Genomic DNA, 17,549 nt, shown 5'->3' with positions numbered 1-17,549 from the left:
AAACTATGAAAGTAGAAAGTAGGGATGTCATAGCACCACCACTAAATTTTTCGTCCCGAAAATTCGAAAAAGGGGGAGAAAAAACTGGACGAGCCCCCATTTGTGACGTTGGACGAGCCTGCGTTTCTGGCGATGGACGAGCCCCCATTTGTGACGAAGGCACAAGTCTCTTTATGTTTATTTAGCTCGTTAAATTCTACATCACTTAGAGAACTGCTCACGCTATAATTTAGCGGTGGTCACAAAAGAATTATAACTAAATTACACCATGATTTTCATGGGAAAAGTGGATTAATCTAGGGGAATAACAACATAACTTCTAAAATATTTAAGTTTATTTACATGCTTAGTACTTAGTATGGTAATGCACAACAACATACAGAGTGATTCATATTATTTGAGAGTGTATTCTATAGCTTGACAATTTAGTATAGATTGATTTAACAGATAACATATTCAGGTAACTACGCTTTTGGAAACGAATGATAGAAGGCAAATATGCGATAACAGTTCTTAATGTTGCAAGTTTTACTGTGGGTAGACAGAACATTTTATAGTACTGCATGCCATCTCTAACAATGAAATTACAAATGCAATAAGTGCCCACACATACCTTGCAGTAGTCTTGTAACTCTTAGAAACTTTGAAGACGCTTCTCATAACTCACAACCGACGTTTCGTTGATGAATGTCGAGTCTCAAATCTCTTGAATCTCTACTCTCGAATCTCCTTTTTGAGACCTTGAGGTTATTTTTATTATTTTCGAGGGACACACCCAAGCCTCATCTCAGTCAGCTCATCCTTTTGCGTCAGATCCCTAAATATGGAAACCTATTGCTATTTTACATTCTGATTGGTCCAACTTCCACACCCAGGACACATGCCATGACACACATGTACACACGTGTACCGCGTGAACAGTCACAGCCGGAATAATTCAATGGCATGATTTCTAGACTTATCCATAGATCCTTAACTATTTGACCAATTTCCGCACATTAATGCGGGGTCACGTTGTAAAAATCGTGATTGTATATCCTGTATTGTAATTATATATAACCTTCAACAAGTAAACTTAATAAGAAAATTGCGCAGTAAAAGCAACATTTGTCACCTTCAAGTTTTGCGTATTTCCTTTCTCTGTTGCTAACTTGTGACAAGCCAAAAGAGAATCATATTTTTTAAAATGCATATTAATCCAAAATAACATTCTCAATTCATCCTAATAAAGAGCAAGATAACCATATATTGGACCCAGCGTCACAGTAATACTGACACTTTGACAATAGTTTTAAATGTTAATAGTTTAACCTGTTTGTTGTTTGCATATTCATCCATATTTTAATATTTTAAATACAGATAGCAGTATATTTTAAAAGAAGACATTTACTAATTTTCATTGGAATGTTTGATATTTTTTTAAATCGATATTTTCATGAATAGTTATTGAGTGTGTATATTAACTTCATGTAATATCAAGTAAAGTGACCGAAACAGAACGCTTAAAATATTTTACAAAAAGTATTTATTTTAAAGTAAGAATTTAAATAGCCCTATAAACGCTTCCTGTGAACTTAAAAAAAAAAGAAGTTATCATACAGGTGTTTAACCATACCTCGTTTTTCACACTAATGTATTAAAAATATCCTATTCTCCGTACATCAACTCATCGTTGGAGAACCATGGAGGATATTCAGTACAGGAAGATAACATGGTTTCAACACGTGAAGAAACGGAAGGTAAGGAAACTCAACTGCAGCAGACATTTTAAAGGATCTTATTACTTCATGGAACATTTGGATTGCATACTGCTCATGCAGGAACCACATCATGTTGTACTGAGGGAACAAGTTATTTAACTATTTTAAATAGCTCTTTTACAGGTGAAAAACCATTCATCGCTTATGCATGTAAGTGTCACACCATATCACAGTGTTGCCAACTAACTCATTTTAAATTTTTGATGAAACACATAATTTTATTCGAATCTCGCTAAACAGCCAGGGGTTCTCCACCTGTTTACGTGTGTACTTAGCAGGTCGTTTCGCTTACGGGCGTCAAATATATAACCGCTACCAGGTTATAGAAGTATTTTTGTGAACGCTTTGTATATTTCGTAAAAACAGTGATATTTTTTTCCGATTTATACTATATTCTGCGACGCAAATAACTTCTTTCTTCGGTGGGAATTGCTTTTCTACCACGCAAGTGCACAAAAAAGTCTTTCATTTTAGAGTGACGCCAGTCGCACTGCTTTTGCAGTTCCTTATCTGTATTTTCACACGCCCGAGTTATTGCAATGTCATAAACTAAAATTATCATAAATTCTTTTCTGTATTCTGTTTGGATGTGCATACAGGTGAGTTAACTTACTGTTTTTTAGAATGAACTTTCAACACTCTTCAGCCGACCACTGCACCTCGGGGATTTTGAATCCGAGTTTAGAACCCGTAGACGTTGCGTCGGGAATCAAATATGATTTTGTGTTAAGGGACATAAGCTATTAGCCGGTGAAGGACGTTTTCTTACGGCCAGCCCCAACTAGTGAAGTTCCAGGTTCATACACCTTGTGCGCCAAAAAGATATAAATGCGCCCTCCAACATCAGCATTCCACTTCGGAAACTATGTCCGTCCCGTAGAATCTTCAGGATTGTTTGGAGTAGCCACCAGGATACTACGAGAGATTACCCCGGCGATCCTTTCCCCAGTGCTAATCCCCCAAGTGCGTCAATGGGGTGAGAAAAGTATTTATAGTGTAATTTCAGATATAATCTCATATATATATAAAGGCCTACAGTGCATTAAAAATGCAAAGTGATATTTTAGAGATGAAGATTATTATGCATATTCTGGGTTAAAGATTATGTTCATTTCTCCTCGCTAATTTTTCTGCAATAATATTCTGATAAATAAGTATAGTGTTATTTAATTCTGTGTGTTTTCGTTATTTTTGGGAATGATGTTTGTGTGCGTTATGGTCTGGATGACTGTATGATCGTCCGTGAGGTTTTCGGGACGAGACATCCAAACCTCTCGGCGCCTAATGATCATCTCATCATTGAGACCGACGTGCAATTTGGAAAGAATTTGTAACCCCTTCTTGGAGACGTTCTTCGTCGTTCTATCCAGGTAAGTTCTGGTCTCAGGAGAATACTTGTTAGCAGGACCACCGAGGACAGAACCACGAACACCGAACCCATGTTTGTTACAAATAAATGCCCACCCGAACAGAGACCTCGAACACGAATTAGTTGTAAACATTTCCCATTGAAAAACCACAATTCAACATTTATCCATATTATGGGATAAGTAGAAGGATAGTCACTCACAATACTATTCGGCAAAAGAGACCAGATGATCCAACCTTTGATGGGCGGAGAGATCCATCTCTATGTTCCGAACGATGGAGACTTTTTCGAAACAACTACCTTGCTTCTCCACTGTACCAACTGGGCTCAAAGGAAATTTACGGCAGTCTTTTAAATCTGGACTCGACTCGGCTCATGAGCATCTCTAACAACAAGAGAGAGCCCCTAACGTTATGTTCGTACGTGTATGAATATGTTCTTTTTAGAGGAAAACTAATTACGGCTAAAAGAACGGTTATTCTTTGAAACACCTTTCCATATAATTATAAATATTCCTTTTCACTCTTTCAGAAAAGTTTTCTTTTCCTGTAAAATTAGAATTATATGATAGCATAATTATTATAAGATAGCATAATTTACCTCTGATGTACAATATTAGGGAACGAATCATTCTAGCTGGGGGCAAAACATTAATGCTGTTATAAATATTTATTTTATTGTATGTTCTCCTTATTGAATAACCGAAAAGTATATTATTTCGTTATCTAATAAGAAATTTAAACTAATGCACATCTGTATATATTTCAATGAAATTTAATATTCGGCCTTTCTTTTTACGAAAAAAGGGGAATAGTTTTCTACATTACCGTAAACTTTCATATGAGAAGCTGAAAAGAGTATTATGCAGCGAGCGCAATAAACTTATTAAATTTCAACCAAACCTAAGGCTCACTGTTCCCAAATGGGAACATAGTTCACCTCCCCATTTGTTCCCACTGTTTCCAAATGGGAACAACGAAATAATAAGTATGCTATGAAACGAATGAAGAAAGAGGAAGATAAGCAATTCCTTTATTAAAATTCAACAATATCTACAGTTATGTAAACTATAGTGGTTTTCATTATTATACTAAAAATAAATTGGAAACTCACACACCTTCGAAGGTCATCCATTTCGCTATATCAACAACAAAAATCAGATGGTGCCAACTCAAGCAGAACACCGACGAAGAAACAATTCTCTGACGATTGTGTGCAGTGTGACGATTGTGTGTACCAAGTCATTGCCACGAATACAAAGGAAGCACCGTAAGTTCCGTTTTCGTGTAAAAGTAAACATAAATATCAAATTTTCCCATTTGGGAACAGTGAGAATAAAGCGGTTAAAATGATCCTTTTCTGGTTGATACAAGAAACAGAAAACTCAAATCTGTTCTTTTGTTTATTTGAGTAGTACAAATGGTACATAAATTTTGAGCTAGTTAAAATGGTCATTTTTCGTTTCTTTAAACAGTACATAATGATATAAAATTCTAAGCTAATTAAAGTTGCTCTTCTTCACTTTTCCAGTTTGTACAAAAGAAAGTAGTCTACCAAAATTTATTCATTCTTCAGTTCTGTTTTCTGTTTAGTACAAAACTAAACACTTTATCAATTTTTTCCTTAGTTTATTTCAAATGGTATGAAAAGGTGCAAAATTCTTTGCTTTTTTCGATGGTACAAACTTATACCTTTGTTTATTTAAACAGTACAAAACGGTATATAATACACAGCTGGTTAAAATGGTCCCTGTTCGTTTTTTTTCTAGTTGCTACAAAACTAAATGCTCCATTCAAATTCATTCCTTCTTTTATTGGAGTAGTACGAACGGTATAAAAAGTGTGAATTAATTAAAATGGTCTTATTCCGCTTTTTCTGGTTAGTACAAATTTCTTCTTTCGTTTATTTTAGAAGTACAAAATTACATTAAATTCTGAGTTAATTACAAGTGTCCTTTTTCGCTTTTTTTTAGGTTAGTACATATTTAATCCTTTGTTTATTTGAATAGTACAAGATGAAATAAATTTGTGAGGTAGTTAAAATGGCATTTCTCGTTGGTACAAAATTAAATAAGTCTCTCAAATGTATCCATTCGTTTGTTTAAATAGTACAAAATGGTATAAAATACTCAGTTAGTTAAATTGGCATTTATTATTTGGATTCCGCGTAATAGATAGAGCTCTGTGACTGGTTTTCATCCCAGATTGGTCCATTTGCGGATGTTGTGTGTTATCCCCGTGGAAGCGCTGTGTGTTATAGAAAGGCTTATCGTATCATGACAACTTGCTTCTTTGCAACGTTTGGGTATCTCCTCTCGTTTTCGAGCTATTACCTAAAGTATGCTTTTTTGTCCCAATTTGACAGCCGTATTATACCGCCTAAATATACACATGGGCCGCTACAAAAAATACTTGTCGCTTCTGTTTTGCTGTTCTACAAACCTGTGAAGTTTGATTAAAATCGCCTGGGAAACCATAGTTGTTAGAAAAATAATATAGTAATTTGGCGTCCATTTTTAAATACGGCAAACTAACGAATATGATCTTTATCATGTGACCTCTTTATTCTCGTATAGTTCTTTAACAAATTCCACAACAAGACTTGAAGAACATAGAACATCGCACATAAGCTGCGCTGTACAGATATATTCTTATAAGGTAAAAAAGGCGGGAAAATTTATTTTGGTAACAACAATTGGACGAACTCAGGGTGAAAGGTAACAAGTCACTTTTTTTCAATTTTCGGTTTTCAACACAGAGTTGTAGTATTTTAAATGGCGCTTTTTTGTATGAAAAGCCCTATGAAAAAAACGTGACCAAAAACAAGTATAAGGAACGTGCAAAAGGGAATAATTAAGCTACAATGGAATCCACACTGAGTAAAAGGGAATAAGATGACTCTCCTGAAAATGAATAAAAATAACTTGTTACCTTTTACCCTGAGTCCGTCCAATTAAAATCACAAATACTAATAACTTTCCTTTAATATATAGCATAGTTTTAAACATAAATTCAGCACGTTCTATACCATTTGAAAGGTTATTACATTCTGCGTCTTTTTGTGTCTTGTTGAATTATTAGACATTTTAAAGAAAATTACGAAAATGGAATAAAATGTTATCTTCATTTTATTCTTTCCAATTATTCGGGAAAGTTTCGCGCAAACTTCGCGAAAATTGCAAGAATACAAAGTTGCAGAGCATAATGTTCTATTTCCAAAGGAAGAAAGATGATTGAAATCGGTCCATAAATGGCAGAGTCTCGAATTCAATATTACAACTAAGTGAACATGAACCATATCACGTGAAGACAAGAAATGTGCTGTCTTTTATGTGGGTAATATCCTCCAGCAGTCAAAATGAGGACACATATGATGTACACGTGACCCAGGCTATCGGCTACACTAAGTTTGGCTCGGATAGTTTCTATAACTCTCATAAACAATTATCTTGACACATGAAAAGGAAATATCTAACGCAGCCTACTGTGAACAACATAAAATCACTAACAATACAACTGAACATTCTACCACTTAGCCACCGCAGCCCTCATATGGAAAATATCATCGATGGTATTTTTGTGTATTTTCATTATTTTCATCAGAAATCTCATAACTTAAACATTCTTCAGAAATTACTGGACGTCTAAAGTTTACTACAGTATTTGGCCACGGTATAGAGAACTTTGCACATTGTGTCAGCATAGAAAACACCACTAAGGAAAAAGGAAATCTCAGTTCTGTATGGCATAGAGTATTACTATCTTTCATTGAGTAAAGGCGGGAAATTTTTCCGCGTTTTTTCTTTCTTCTTTTCTTTTTTTATTTTTATTGATGAATAAGAACAAACTCGCATTCATTAATTGCAGGGTAACTCCTATAGGAGGCTCACATTCTTCCGGAAGTACAGATTCTTTGATTTCTTCAGGTGACACATCCTTCCGCATGACCGAATTACGTTTGAATGGCCGTAATTCTGTCATGAATATAAAGCTTATTCAAGCATTACAAATCAAATAAATATTTGAGTTTAAAATAAAGAGGTCAACTTACAATCTGAGTCTTCTTAAGATTAGACCTCAATGCAAATGTGTACCATACAATTTACCAATGAACTTATTAGTTTTACGACTTTGGATGCTTGCAAGAGAAAGCAAAAATTACTATACACTCAACCGTTGTTTTCGTTTTATTTAGATTACAGATTTTAATTAATCATTGGTTCATATCATAAATTTGTCATACGAGTTCATGTTTAATTTCTGAATGAAAATGTTTTGTAAATATGATTTACCACGTCCTTTATCTGGAAATTAGAAATAAATTCGTGTACTGAATTAAATCATTTTAGATTTACCTTTAATTTGTTTCACACCTTTTCTCTGAAAGGTTCTCGTAGTACGAACTACAAAGCCAACTCATCTTGTATTTTAATTCCCGATATTATATCATTACAATATCAATTGAAATAAGTTCATATTAACATTAGCTTAGAAAGTGTTCTAAGAGTGGTTAATATGTTTAAATATTTTCCAATCCACATTATTTCAAAATAATTCATTAAACTCCTCAGATACTTAAAAATAAGTAGATTAGTTTGTGCAATGCATTTACTTTTTCCTTGCTGTTCAAAATGTTTATTATACATTTGCATGACTTTTTACTAAATTTTATCAACGCAGTTCTGACATTTTTAATATTTTTTATGGATGATAAAGACTGTTTATGTTTATTTTTTGCATGTTATCTTTACTCTTCATTATTCATTTTTAAACAAATTATGTAAATAAATAATTTTCAAATATGGAAATAGGCAAATGTTTAAGCTTTGATATGACTATTTCTTGATATACTTTTACTGTTAATATTTTTAGTGCTAACGGTGATTAATTACGATATTAAGTTATGTTTTACTCTATCGGGAACAGCATTTGAAATTATTTTTATATTCAATTTATTCAACTACAGTATATTATGCTCTTTATTTGAAGATTCATTTCCGATTTCATCTGTTAATATAACCTTTGGTTTTACTGCACTAAAATATAACTCATTTCGTGGTTTCGAGTTAAGGAATTATTTTAATAAATTTCTTTTCTCTATTTTGGTTCCAACTTATTCACATATCAAAACATTTCCTAGGCGAAAAAGAGGTACTCAGTTTTATCTCAATTTAAAACAGTCTTACAATCGTTATTTGTATGATGAAATATTTTCAGAAATAATTTATTAATTTTGACGTGTTTTATTTATATATTCCAAGAAGAATATCCTGAAATTATACTAGTACAATATTTTTCTCCATCCAGCTATTATTTGGATCACACAAGTTAAATACTGGTATATATATACTTCGTTTTCGTTGTAACTTCATAATTTTCTATCACTACTAAAAATCACAATTTTCACTGCGTAATATTATTAATGTTCAATAATAAAAAACTCATTCTTTCTGGACCCTGGTACCTTTAATCGGCGTGAGTATTCACGCTCAAACTGGGTCTAAAGCAATTGTCTGGATAAGCTTATACGAAATTAGTCGTTAATTTTGCTTTTCGGTTAAATAGTTTATATTATCTAATTGCATTCCTTCAACGTCATTTAGCATTTTTATATCAGTGTTGTCATTATCTTACTATGAAACTAAAATTATATGCACTCGTTGAATTCAAACTCCAGTAATTTTTATCAATATATTTACAATTTCAATGGAATAAAAATCAATATCAACGAGCAGTCATATCTTGTGAACTACTACTTAAATCTATTACTTGTGTTAGGATTTGAGTCGAAATAACGAAGTTATAATCTAGCATTCATATCAAGTAAAAATCCTCAGGGTTGTGCTCCATTAATATGTAATTATTATAAAAATGTAAGGTAACATAAACACTAAACCGACCATATACCAGCAAATAATCAATATTATTAACAAAAATACACACGATAGCTTATACCATTATCCATCTGTGAAATAACAAGTTTTAATTAATTTCACAAATCTTAACTACCAAAAGTATAGTAGAATATTGGCTTTAATTAAAAACTTACTCTAACTATAATTGAATGAATAACGACATTATAAGTAAAATTGCATTAGCCTTCTTTTTAAGAGATTTCATGAAACTTAAAATACTTTAAGATTACACGGCTTCTTGCGAATATTTAAATGAAACATTTTGTGTACTACATATCAAGTTTGGTGATGGAACATTTACTTGTGAAATTATCCTGGGTACTTTTTAAACAAAATCATCGTAGAAAAACTAACACTAAGAATAATCTCTTTTCAGGATTGCTCACAGAGAAATGGCTTATAAACTATTATCTATTCGTTAAACAAATATTGATAATTCTCAAATTAAACAGAATTCTTTCAAACATTTATAAGCTTATCCTTGTTTCTAAATTTTCACTTTTCAGTAAACTACACCTGCTTTTCTGGTAGTAAGACATTTCAAACATATCTATTAGAGAATCGCACACAAAGTATAATTTAAAATTTGACATATATACCTTTAACGTTATGCCTTTGAAGCATTGAATATTGAGAAGAAAATACGTCTAGAATTCTAACTTTCTCGGAAACATGGAACATTAAACTTGTAATTCCATTGAAATTTCGAGTTCGAATTTTTCCAAAATCGCATTATTTTATTTATTAGAACTGCTTATAATGTAAAAAGAAACATGCCGAAAATGTGCAGTTAATTTTTTGAAGTTTCTAAGTACGAAATTCCATTTCTTTAATTTTAAAGAGTTTTGCGATGTAGCCAGCTTATTAGTATGTTTGTCACTTGATTACAAATTTCCACATCTTCCTTTAGAGGTACTAGTACTGATTAATATGTACGGTTGTTACCTTCACAGGATATTAAATTTATTAACAAGATTAAAAATATTACCGCGGTCCACTAAGAGTATTTAGCATATGGCCATTATTGAAATGTTCAAATCTACCCTATCAGAAAATACTAACTACAAACTTGCATTGCTCTTTGCAACTTATAAACTCTTAAGGAATTTGCTTCTATAGAAGATTATATTCTGTTGAACTAGTCTGAATTCTTGGTGATATGCATATTTACTATTAGTTCATTTTTGTTTGTGTTTTGTCTTTCAATTTTTCGTATTAGCTAGTATTCAACACTTATGGAGATAATTCCGGAATAGGAATTTCTTCTGTATGTTTTATGTGTTCGTAGTTATTTATCTTAGATTCGTTAACAGTGAGAACAAGAAAGTGAAAAAATGAACAAATGAGCATATCCTTATCAATTTGTTTGTTCTGTGTATAATACTAGCAATACAAATTAAGCAGAAATAAATAAATGCTTCAATTTAAGTTTCAATTCTGATGTAGATCACATCTTTAACCAATTGAATTTATAAACATAGAGAAACAAGTGTATTACTAGTTACAATATAAATTCATTTTCATTACTGACAGTTTAAAGGTTTATTACTTTTCGAACATGATTAGCATAACCATTTCCATGTATTTATTGTGTATGTAAAAACACAATCATTTATTTGCAGGTTACTCAACGACGCAATGATTAAAGCCCTCATTGTACTGGCTGTAATTTTCAATTTGGCAATTTTCGCCATTCCTTACAAACAAGGTAAATACGTATGAAATTTTATTTACTTTGGTATTATTCTTTAACGGAAAATAAATATATTTCCTTCTTTTATTATTTTATTGAAGGCTTTAGTGTTAATGTATTTATTGCATGTACTAACAATTTTTGTTTATATTCGTTTTTCCCCAAAGAATCATTACGCTTCACAAAATTCTGATTGTAGTAAAATAGGTGTAGCAGAATGGCTACAAATCTTCCATTGAAACTGCATATACACATACAATATTTACATTAATGCATTCAAAGATAAAAAAATAAAAGCACATTTAATGGAGAATTAAAGAACAGTCAGTAACGTAAATGGAGATTAACTATAATAAATCGGTACCTAAATAAAATAAGAAAGTGTATTTAGTATACAGGTTGTTTCGTAGCATCCTTCCAGAACGCTGTTTGATAAAATACACCAATACATCCAATGAGTGTCATATCCAAGCATGCGATAGATGAACAGAAAATGCTGTTGGGTGGTGAATATTCGCTTATGCGTTACATGAACTAATGTTCACTTACACAAACACAATACAAGTACTCATCGGGAACTCGGGCTAGGCCTGGGAAAAAACTTGTGTGAAAATTTGACTGTTACTAGGCGTATATGGCCATAGACGTGTGATAGGTAGTTTGTTTTGAACAGAATGATATACTGCACCCACCCTCGAAAGTCCTACCGGATCATAGTCCTACCGGGTTTCATGTGAAAGTTGTTATTTGATTAGATAGATGTATTGAAGAGCTGATGATGATGTTCAGACTGCATTGAATTTGGCTTAGTTGCTAAGGGTGATACAACATTGCTAATTACTTGAAGAAGTAGGATGAAAATCGCATATTCAAGTTTCCCATAGGCATTGAATTTGGCCTTGGGTACCACGTGAAAGTTGTTATTTGAAGAATTGCAGCATCGAAATTTAGCCTTGGTATCCATGTGGTAGGATTTTATACCAATTAAAGCAACGATTGTTATTGTAACATTTTTTTGTGAAACTCACCTTTTTGTTGGAAGTATAGGTTCAGGTCATGTGTGTGTGTATGTGTGTGTGTTTCCGCATTCTTATCCTTGTTGCTACCTGCATATGGTTTAACACCTTACCAGTTGGGAGCGGAATAATTGTTGGGACATTTTCCGATGCCAGCAATTTTTAAACCTACAGAGGCTTCGTGGCGACCCCCTGGGCCTCCTGACCGAATTTCGGGAAGGTTCCAATAATTATAGAAAAATGTGTGTAAACCGTGTGTATACTCTGCCGAATTAGCTGCCGCCTGCTGGTCTCACACTTTAACTAAGAAACGGTGTGTAAATATGACGCATAACGCATTTATTGGCACATCCCTGCTTACGGAATGGAGAAACGTAAGGGGAGTGGAAAGAGGAGGTGAGTCGTGCGGGGGAATAAACACACAAGTAAATTTGCACAGTGCTTGTTGGTACCGATACAACCTTGAAATTTTCGTTTGCGCAGTCCCGTCGATTCACAGTAGCCTGCCTGTCACATGACATAGTAAAAGAGCAGAAGGTAGGTTGAAATAAGGGGAGGCATTGATCAGAATTGGAGAAACGTATATGCATATATTTCAACTAGTATTTCCAGAAACTGTGGGAACAGAAACAAAGATTGTGATAAATGAATGAAGAGAGTCTAGCGTAAAACATATGCACAGAGCATGATCTTATCGGGACACAATTATTGCTTCTATCTGCACACATAGTTCGACTTTCTGTAGCTCCAGATAAGAAGGTGTGGGACCAATATCTGAAACGAAAGTTAATTCATTTGAACAAGAGCAAAAACAAATGTATCCTAAGAGGTACACTAGAATGGTCTAAGATTGAAGACTTACATAGACATTTGCAGATAACAGATTCATACATACAAACATACTATATGTTCCAAATTTCACAATATTGTATTTCCCTTTTTGTCAAACAGAACTCATTTGTTTAAAAACAATAATAAACTAAATATTTACTTTAACCTTTAACAAATAAAAACCTCACAACCGTAGTTTACCAATATGTCGTATACAGATTTATTAAATTAATTCAAACATATGGAGTAGAAAACACGTAAGGTGTCTGGATTGGTAAAGGACACGCAGCGACTGGAGAAGTTGATTGTTGGTGGGGGTGATAGGGCTAACTACGTATTCTATGAGTCTCAGTAGCATAGTAGTGTGCCTGTATCGAGCAAGCGGTCATACAGTAAAATAAATTAAATCTTCTATTTCCAAAGAGGCCAAATTATTGAAGCTCGGATATATGGTGTGAGTGTGGTGAAGGTGGTAACTATACTGAGTTTGTCGCGAGTAACAACATTTAGTTGACGGTCAAAGTGAGGAAATCCTATAAAATTTAAGGGGAAACCACATCCTCGAAGAGGAACAGTGGTTAAAAGAAAATCCTCGGTGACAGGTCCCACTTACAGCTGTGCGATATTTCGATATATCGATTGGTAGATATTTTAAAGTATCGAAAACTTTTAAGATTGAAGTTTTTAATATTCCAATATTTTTCAATATTTGAGTATTTTTCAATATTACAATATTACGATTCTTCGATGCTTTTAATGCTTTAATATGTTCATGTTTTGCAATATTTCGATATTTTCTATTTAACCTCTTAATTATCTGCAATAGTACAACTTTATATGATTGTGTATTTGTATCGTAGAAAAAGCAAATTTGTATATTTTAAAATTGGATTGCTGAAAAACATACAAATGAGGTTTTGTAAGAAGACAGTACCTAGGTATATTTATTTTTTAACCAGAAGCTGCATAATCGAAAAAATAAAGAAAACTTGTGAATTTCAGTATATTTGTTATCTAGTGCACTATGTATATTAGTATTGCTCAACTATCAAAATATGAATACAATATGTTAAAGGTATCTACTAAAGTAAGGTAAATTACGACAGTAAAAATAAAGTGATATTGCGTAAAACAAACGGACGTAAAACTTTCTCGTGTTCTGACTGTTAAGAAGAAAAATAAGAACAGTAATTAACATTTCTTGTCTCCGTGTGATACGACAAAACTTTTTAAGTTTTACGGACATGACTTTCCTCCCGACCCGGCGTTTAAATGGCGTTCAAATGGTAATATTTACTATTAGTTTGTCCCTTTTTTCTCTTTCTGTATTTTATATCGGTTTTACTTTGGATGCAAATCATCAGGACAGTTTCTCTTTTCTCAATACACAAAACCATCTTTCACTTAGTACACTGGAAACTTTTTGATTTCGAAAACCCAACCTTACTCCATCGTTGGCAGGTCTTGTCTTCAGCATTCTTTCTTTACGTATCTGCATCACATTCATCCGTTTCTTCTGATCCTTACGCAAGAGTTGTTGGTTGATTCAGGGCTTAGCATCCTATACAGCACCAAGACTAAAGGAAACGTGAAACACAGCTTAACGCGGGATCCTAACCAGATGAGCTCCCACCAGAAATGGAACCCGGGAAGCGGAAGTCCAGTACGTCTTGATAAGAGTATCCGAAATTAATTGTTTTTTCTATGGGATATCAACGAATTCACTAAATAAACTTCCTCTCAATGCCCATATACCCAACGTACCAATATTTGTTCTTCCAGATCTACAAATGCTTACTATTTAACAGTCACACCTGAGTTGGAAACTCGTCATATATCTGGGTCACCAAAGACCAGTTGCCACCACAGATCTGAGCCGATGGTAGTGGCGTATTACGGCCAACTCTATACTATGTGAGGGGTATTAGAACTTGAATGGACAGTGAGCTGAGCAATGTTAGTGTAAAATGAGAGTTCTATTTACTTATCACGGAAGGAAAATTGTTGCACCGTGAAGTTCGACCAGCGGAACAAACCATACAGGTCTGTTAGGTGTGCCGCAAAGGACAGTGTCCAAAGTAATTACAACCTACAAAACTGACAGCAAATCCTCATCCGCGAAGTGAAACAGTGAAGGAACACAACCGCCGTTGACAGATCTCGCCAAGCATTACCGCATATTGTCACTCTGAATCCTAGTATGACTGCGGAGCAAATAATGGAGAAACATAAATAGCACTTTCCTCAATTGCCGTCGACAAACTATCTGCCTAGATACATGACATGAATATGAGCTGACATGGATGTCCTTTATACTGGATCATGACGCTTTGGCACAATGTCAACAGTGAAACATGTTGACAGCTCTGTGTCATCGTAGACCCAAATATCCTGTTTTCAGTAGATTTTGTGCGGGCACGTACCTATTGTGCCAGTGCCCATGATTATATCGTCATTTTTGGGAATCAGGTATGTTATGGTCCAGTAGTCTCCGTTATGAAACAGTAGAACACCAAGAAAACTCACTGACTACAAACGAGTTTTCCGGCACCTGCGGAATGGGTAGTTAATGCAAAACCTCACCCCACCTAGTATCCTGCACAGAGAGTAAAGACATTAACACGCTGTTACAAATCTTCACAGAAAAAAATAAGGGGAAAATGAGTAATTTTGTTGAGAACTTGTACCAAAATTGTAAACCAAGTATTCCAATTCCCGACCATCAACAAAGGTCATGATTCTTTCGAAACTGTTCCCAGCTGAGAAATTTAGAAACGAAGAAAAATATTAGTGAAAGAACTCGATTAAAGAAAAGATAGTAACCGTCTAATTAACTTTTGAAAAGTCCAGGGGGAAATGCGGGATGTCCACTTTTGGGAAAAATTTCGAATTTTATGCCATCTTGTTGAGCACACTGTGAGTTTCATTCAATATATCCAAAAGGGGGAAAAGATTTACGGTTAGTCTGCTATATCAGTTTAAAAGTGCTTTTAAAATGGAAGGGGGTATCGTCATTACTTACAGTGGAAGAAAGGGACATTAATTTTACTTTTATTTTTTTGTCTCTTTTGTCGATAAAGTTCAACTGTGTTTACGTTCCAGTGTTGACTGATGATATAGCTAAATGTAGCTTCAACAATCTATTTCTTTAAAAAAATAGTAAAAGAAATTATCTCGCAACATCCATCATCTTGAGCTCTTCTGTTGCTCGCAATGCGCAAAAGCCACATATACATTGCTATGAAATAAGATGAAAAATCGAATGAAAAGAAGGCCAGGATTTAAAAATTATATTATGCATCCGTGATATTGTTCTGTCATGGGCATGCGTGCAACACAGGTATATTCAATGAATTATTATTAAATGAGTTATAATGAGTTATAAAAAATATATAACTCTTGTCCAAGATCCCGATTTTTGAAACTGTAATGTCGCCAAGCTTGCTTAAGCAACTGCACTTTCCGTAAGCAATGTCAAATAGTCGTTTATAAGACATTGACTCTCACGTCAACAAAGCTCTCAGGTACACTGAAAATGTGTACCCCACTTGTTCTTCTTCTTTCACTCTCCCATACTTGATTTTGATTAGAGAATAAACGTACATTTCCAAGATTGTCGTTGTACATTAAGGAACTGGGTTAAATAGGTTGAGAATAGTTTGAAAGGAGGCTATGACCAACATCACAATTATTGGTGTGATTTACAAGATCGTTTCATCTTTCTCAAAGCGAAGTTGCCTATCTAGGAAGGAAAATTGTAGGATCTGCATGCTTTGAATGTCTTATACAGCGTATACGCTTACGCCTTCTATACGAAACTCCAAAACTAGTAATCAGCGGAATAAAAGAGAATTAAAAAGTTATAATTTAAATAATATTATTTATAATTTAAAAAAACAATTACCTGTTTTTTCCGTATTTTGCCTGCAATAAATCAGTTTTTCCCCAGTATGTACCAACCTCATGTCAGTTTCCTTGCATTCTTTTACTTACAATAATATACATTGAACGTAAGATTTTATAAGCTAGTTTCCAATATAATAAAGAAATTGTAAACCAAATCTGAAGCATGCTTTATGACTAATTTCCGAAACAAAATGTTTAAAATGGTTATTTGAGTTTATTGAGTTATATGAGTCATGATTTTAGAATCAATTTTTTCTGGATCGAAGACTGTAACGACAGTGATTTAGCTACAAGGGAACTAAAGAAGACAACTAAAATTATCCAGAATGTTTGTGTTGGAAACCTGCGACCGTAGCTATGCAAAACGTAAAACCAAAGACCCCATTGGGAGTGAAACGTAATCTATCACTTTTACATGCCACAGTATGCCGGCTAGGCTAAAGGACGCAGTAATGGTTATGAAATGGTGGATTGACGAAAATGGGAGGAATGAAGAGCCCCTAGAAAACCCACGCACACAGTGTTTGTCCACCACAACGCTTACTTGGCGTAATCAAACCAGGGATCCCACTCACCAGAGCCCATAGGGAATAGTAGAGAAAAAATAACGTAACTGGAGAGACAAATAAGTTAGGCCATCACTGCTGTACAAATTGTATTGTGGGAGAGGCGGTAATACATGGGAGAGTAAAAATGACAAATACTACAATTTATGATGGTATTAAAGCTGACAATTCGCATATAAGGATGACAAAATTGCTGAGAATCGCAACGATGAAAATTCGTTTCAAGTGGTCTACTTGTGATGGTAAAGATCTATAATGAATTGCATAATACTGAAGTAGAGACAACAACTGTATTTCGTTTCGCAACGTGAACATAGTAGACTTCGAAACTATGAACATTCAATATTAAAACTGGTTGCACGAGATATAGAGCTTTCGATTACAATAGAGGACTAAGATTAGAAATAACATGTTCTTCGGACGATGAATACACAACAAAAAAGTTCTATATATTATCATATTTGCTCTATGGAGATCAGCAATGAAACCGGAAG

At 33.9% G+C, this 17,549-nt stretch overlaps 1 protein-coding gene across 1 annotated transcript in view; it reads left to right on the top strand.

Moving 5' to 3' along the window:
* LOC145682845 (uncharacterized) overlaps positions 1-17,549 on the top strand; it is a 251,069-nt gene that overhangs the window by 165,175 nt on the left and 68,345 nt on the right. Inside the window, exon 4 of the mRNA XM_081754210.1 lies at positions 10,666-10,751. Coding sequence (XP_081610336.1) covers positions 10,666-10,751 — 86 coding nt within the window. The remainder of the gene's footprint in view (positions 1-10,665; positions 10,752-17,549) is intronic.

Source organism: Thermobia domestica, chromosome 4 (assembly GCF_964235325.1).
Source record: "Thermobia domestica chromosome 4, izTheDome1.hap1.1, whole genome shotgun sequence".
Taxonomy (NCBI): domain Eukaryota; kingdom Metazoa; phylum Arthropoda; class Insecta; order Zygentoma; family Lepismatidae; genus Thermobia; species Thermobia domestica.
Note: the sequence above shows the minus strand (reverse complement) of the source record. Positions and strands in the feature narration are given on the sequence as shown.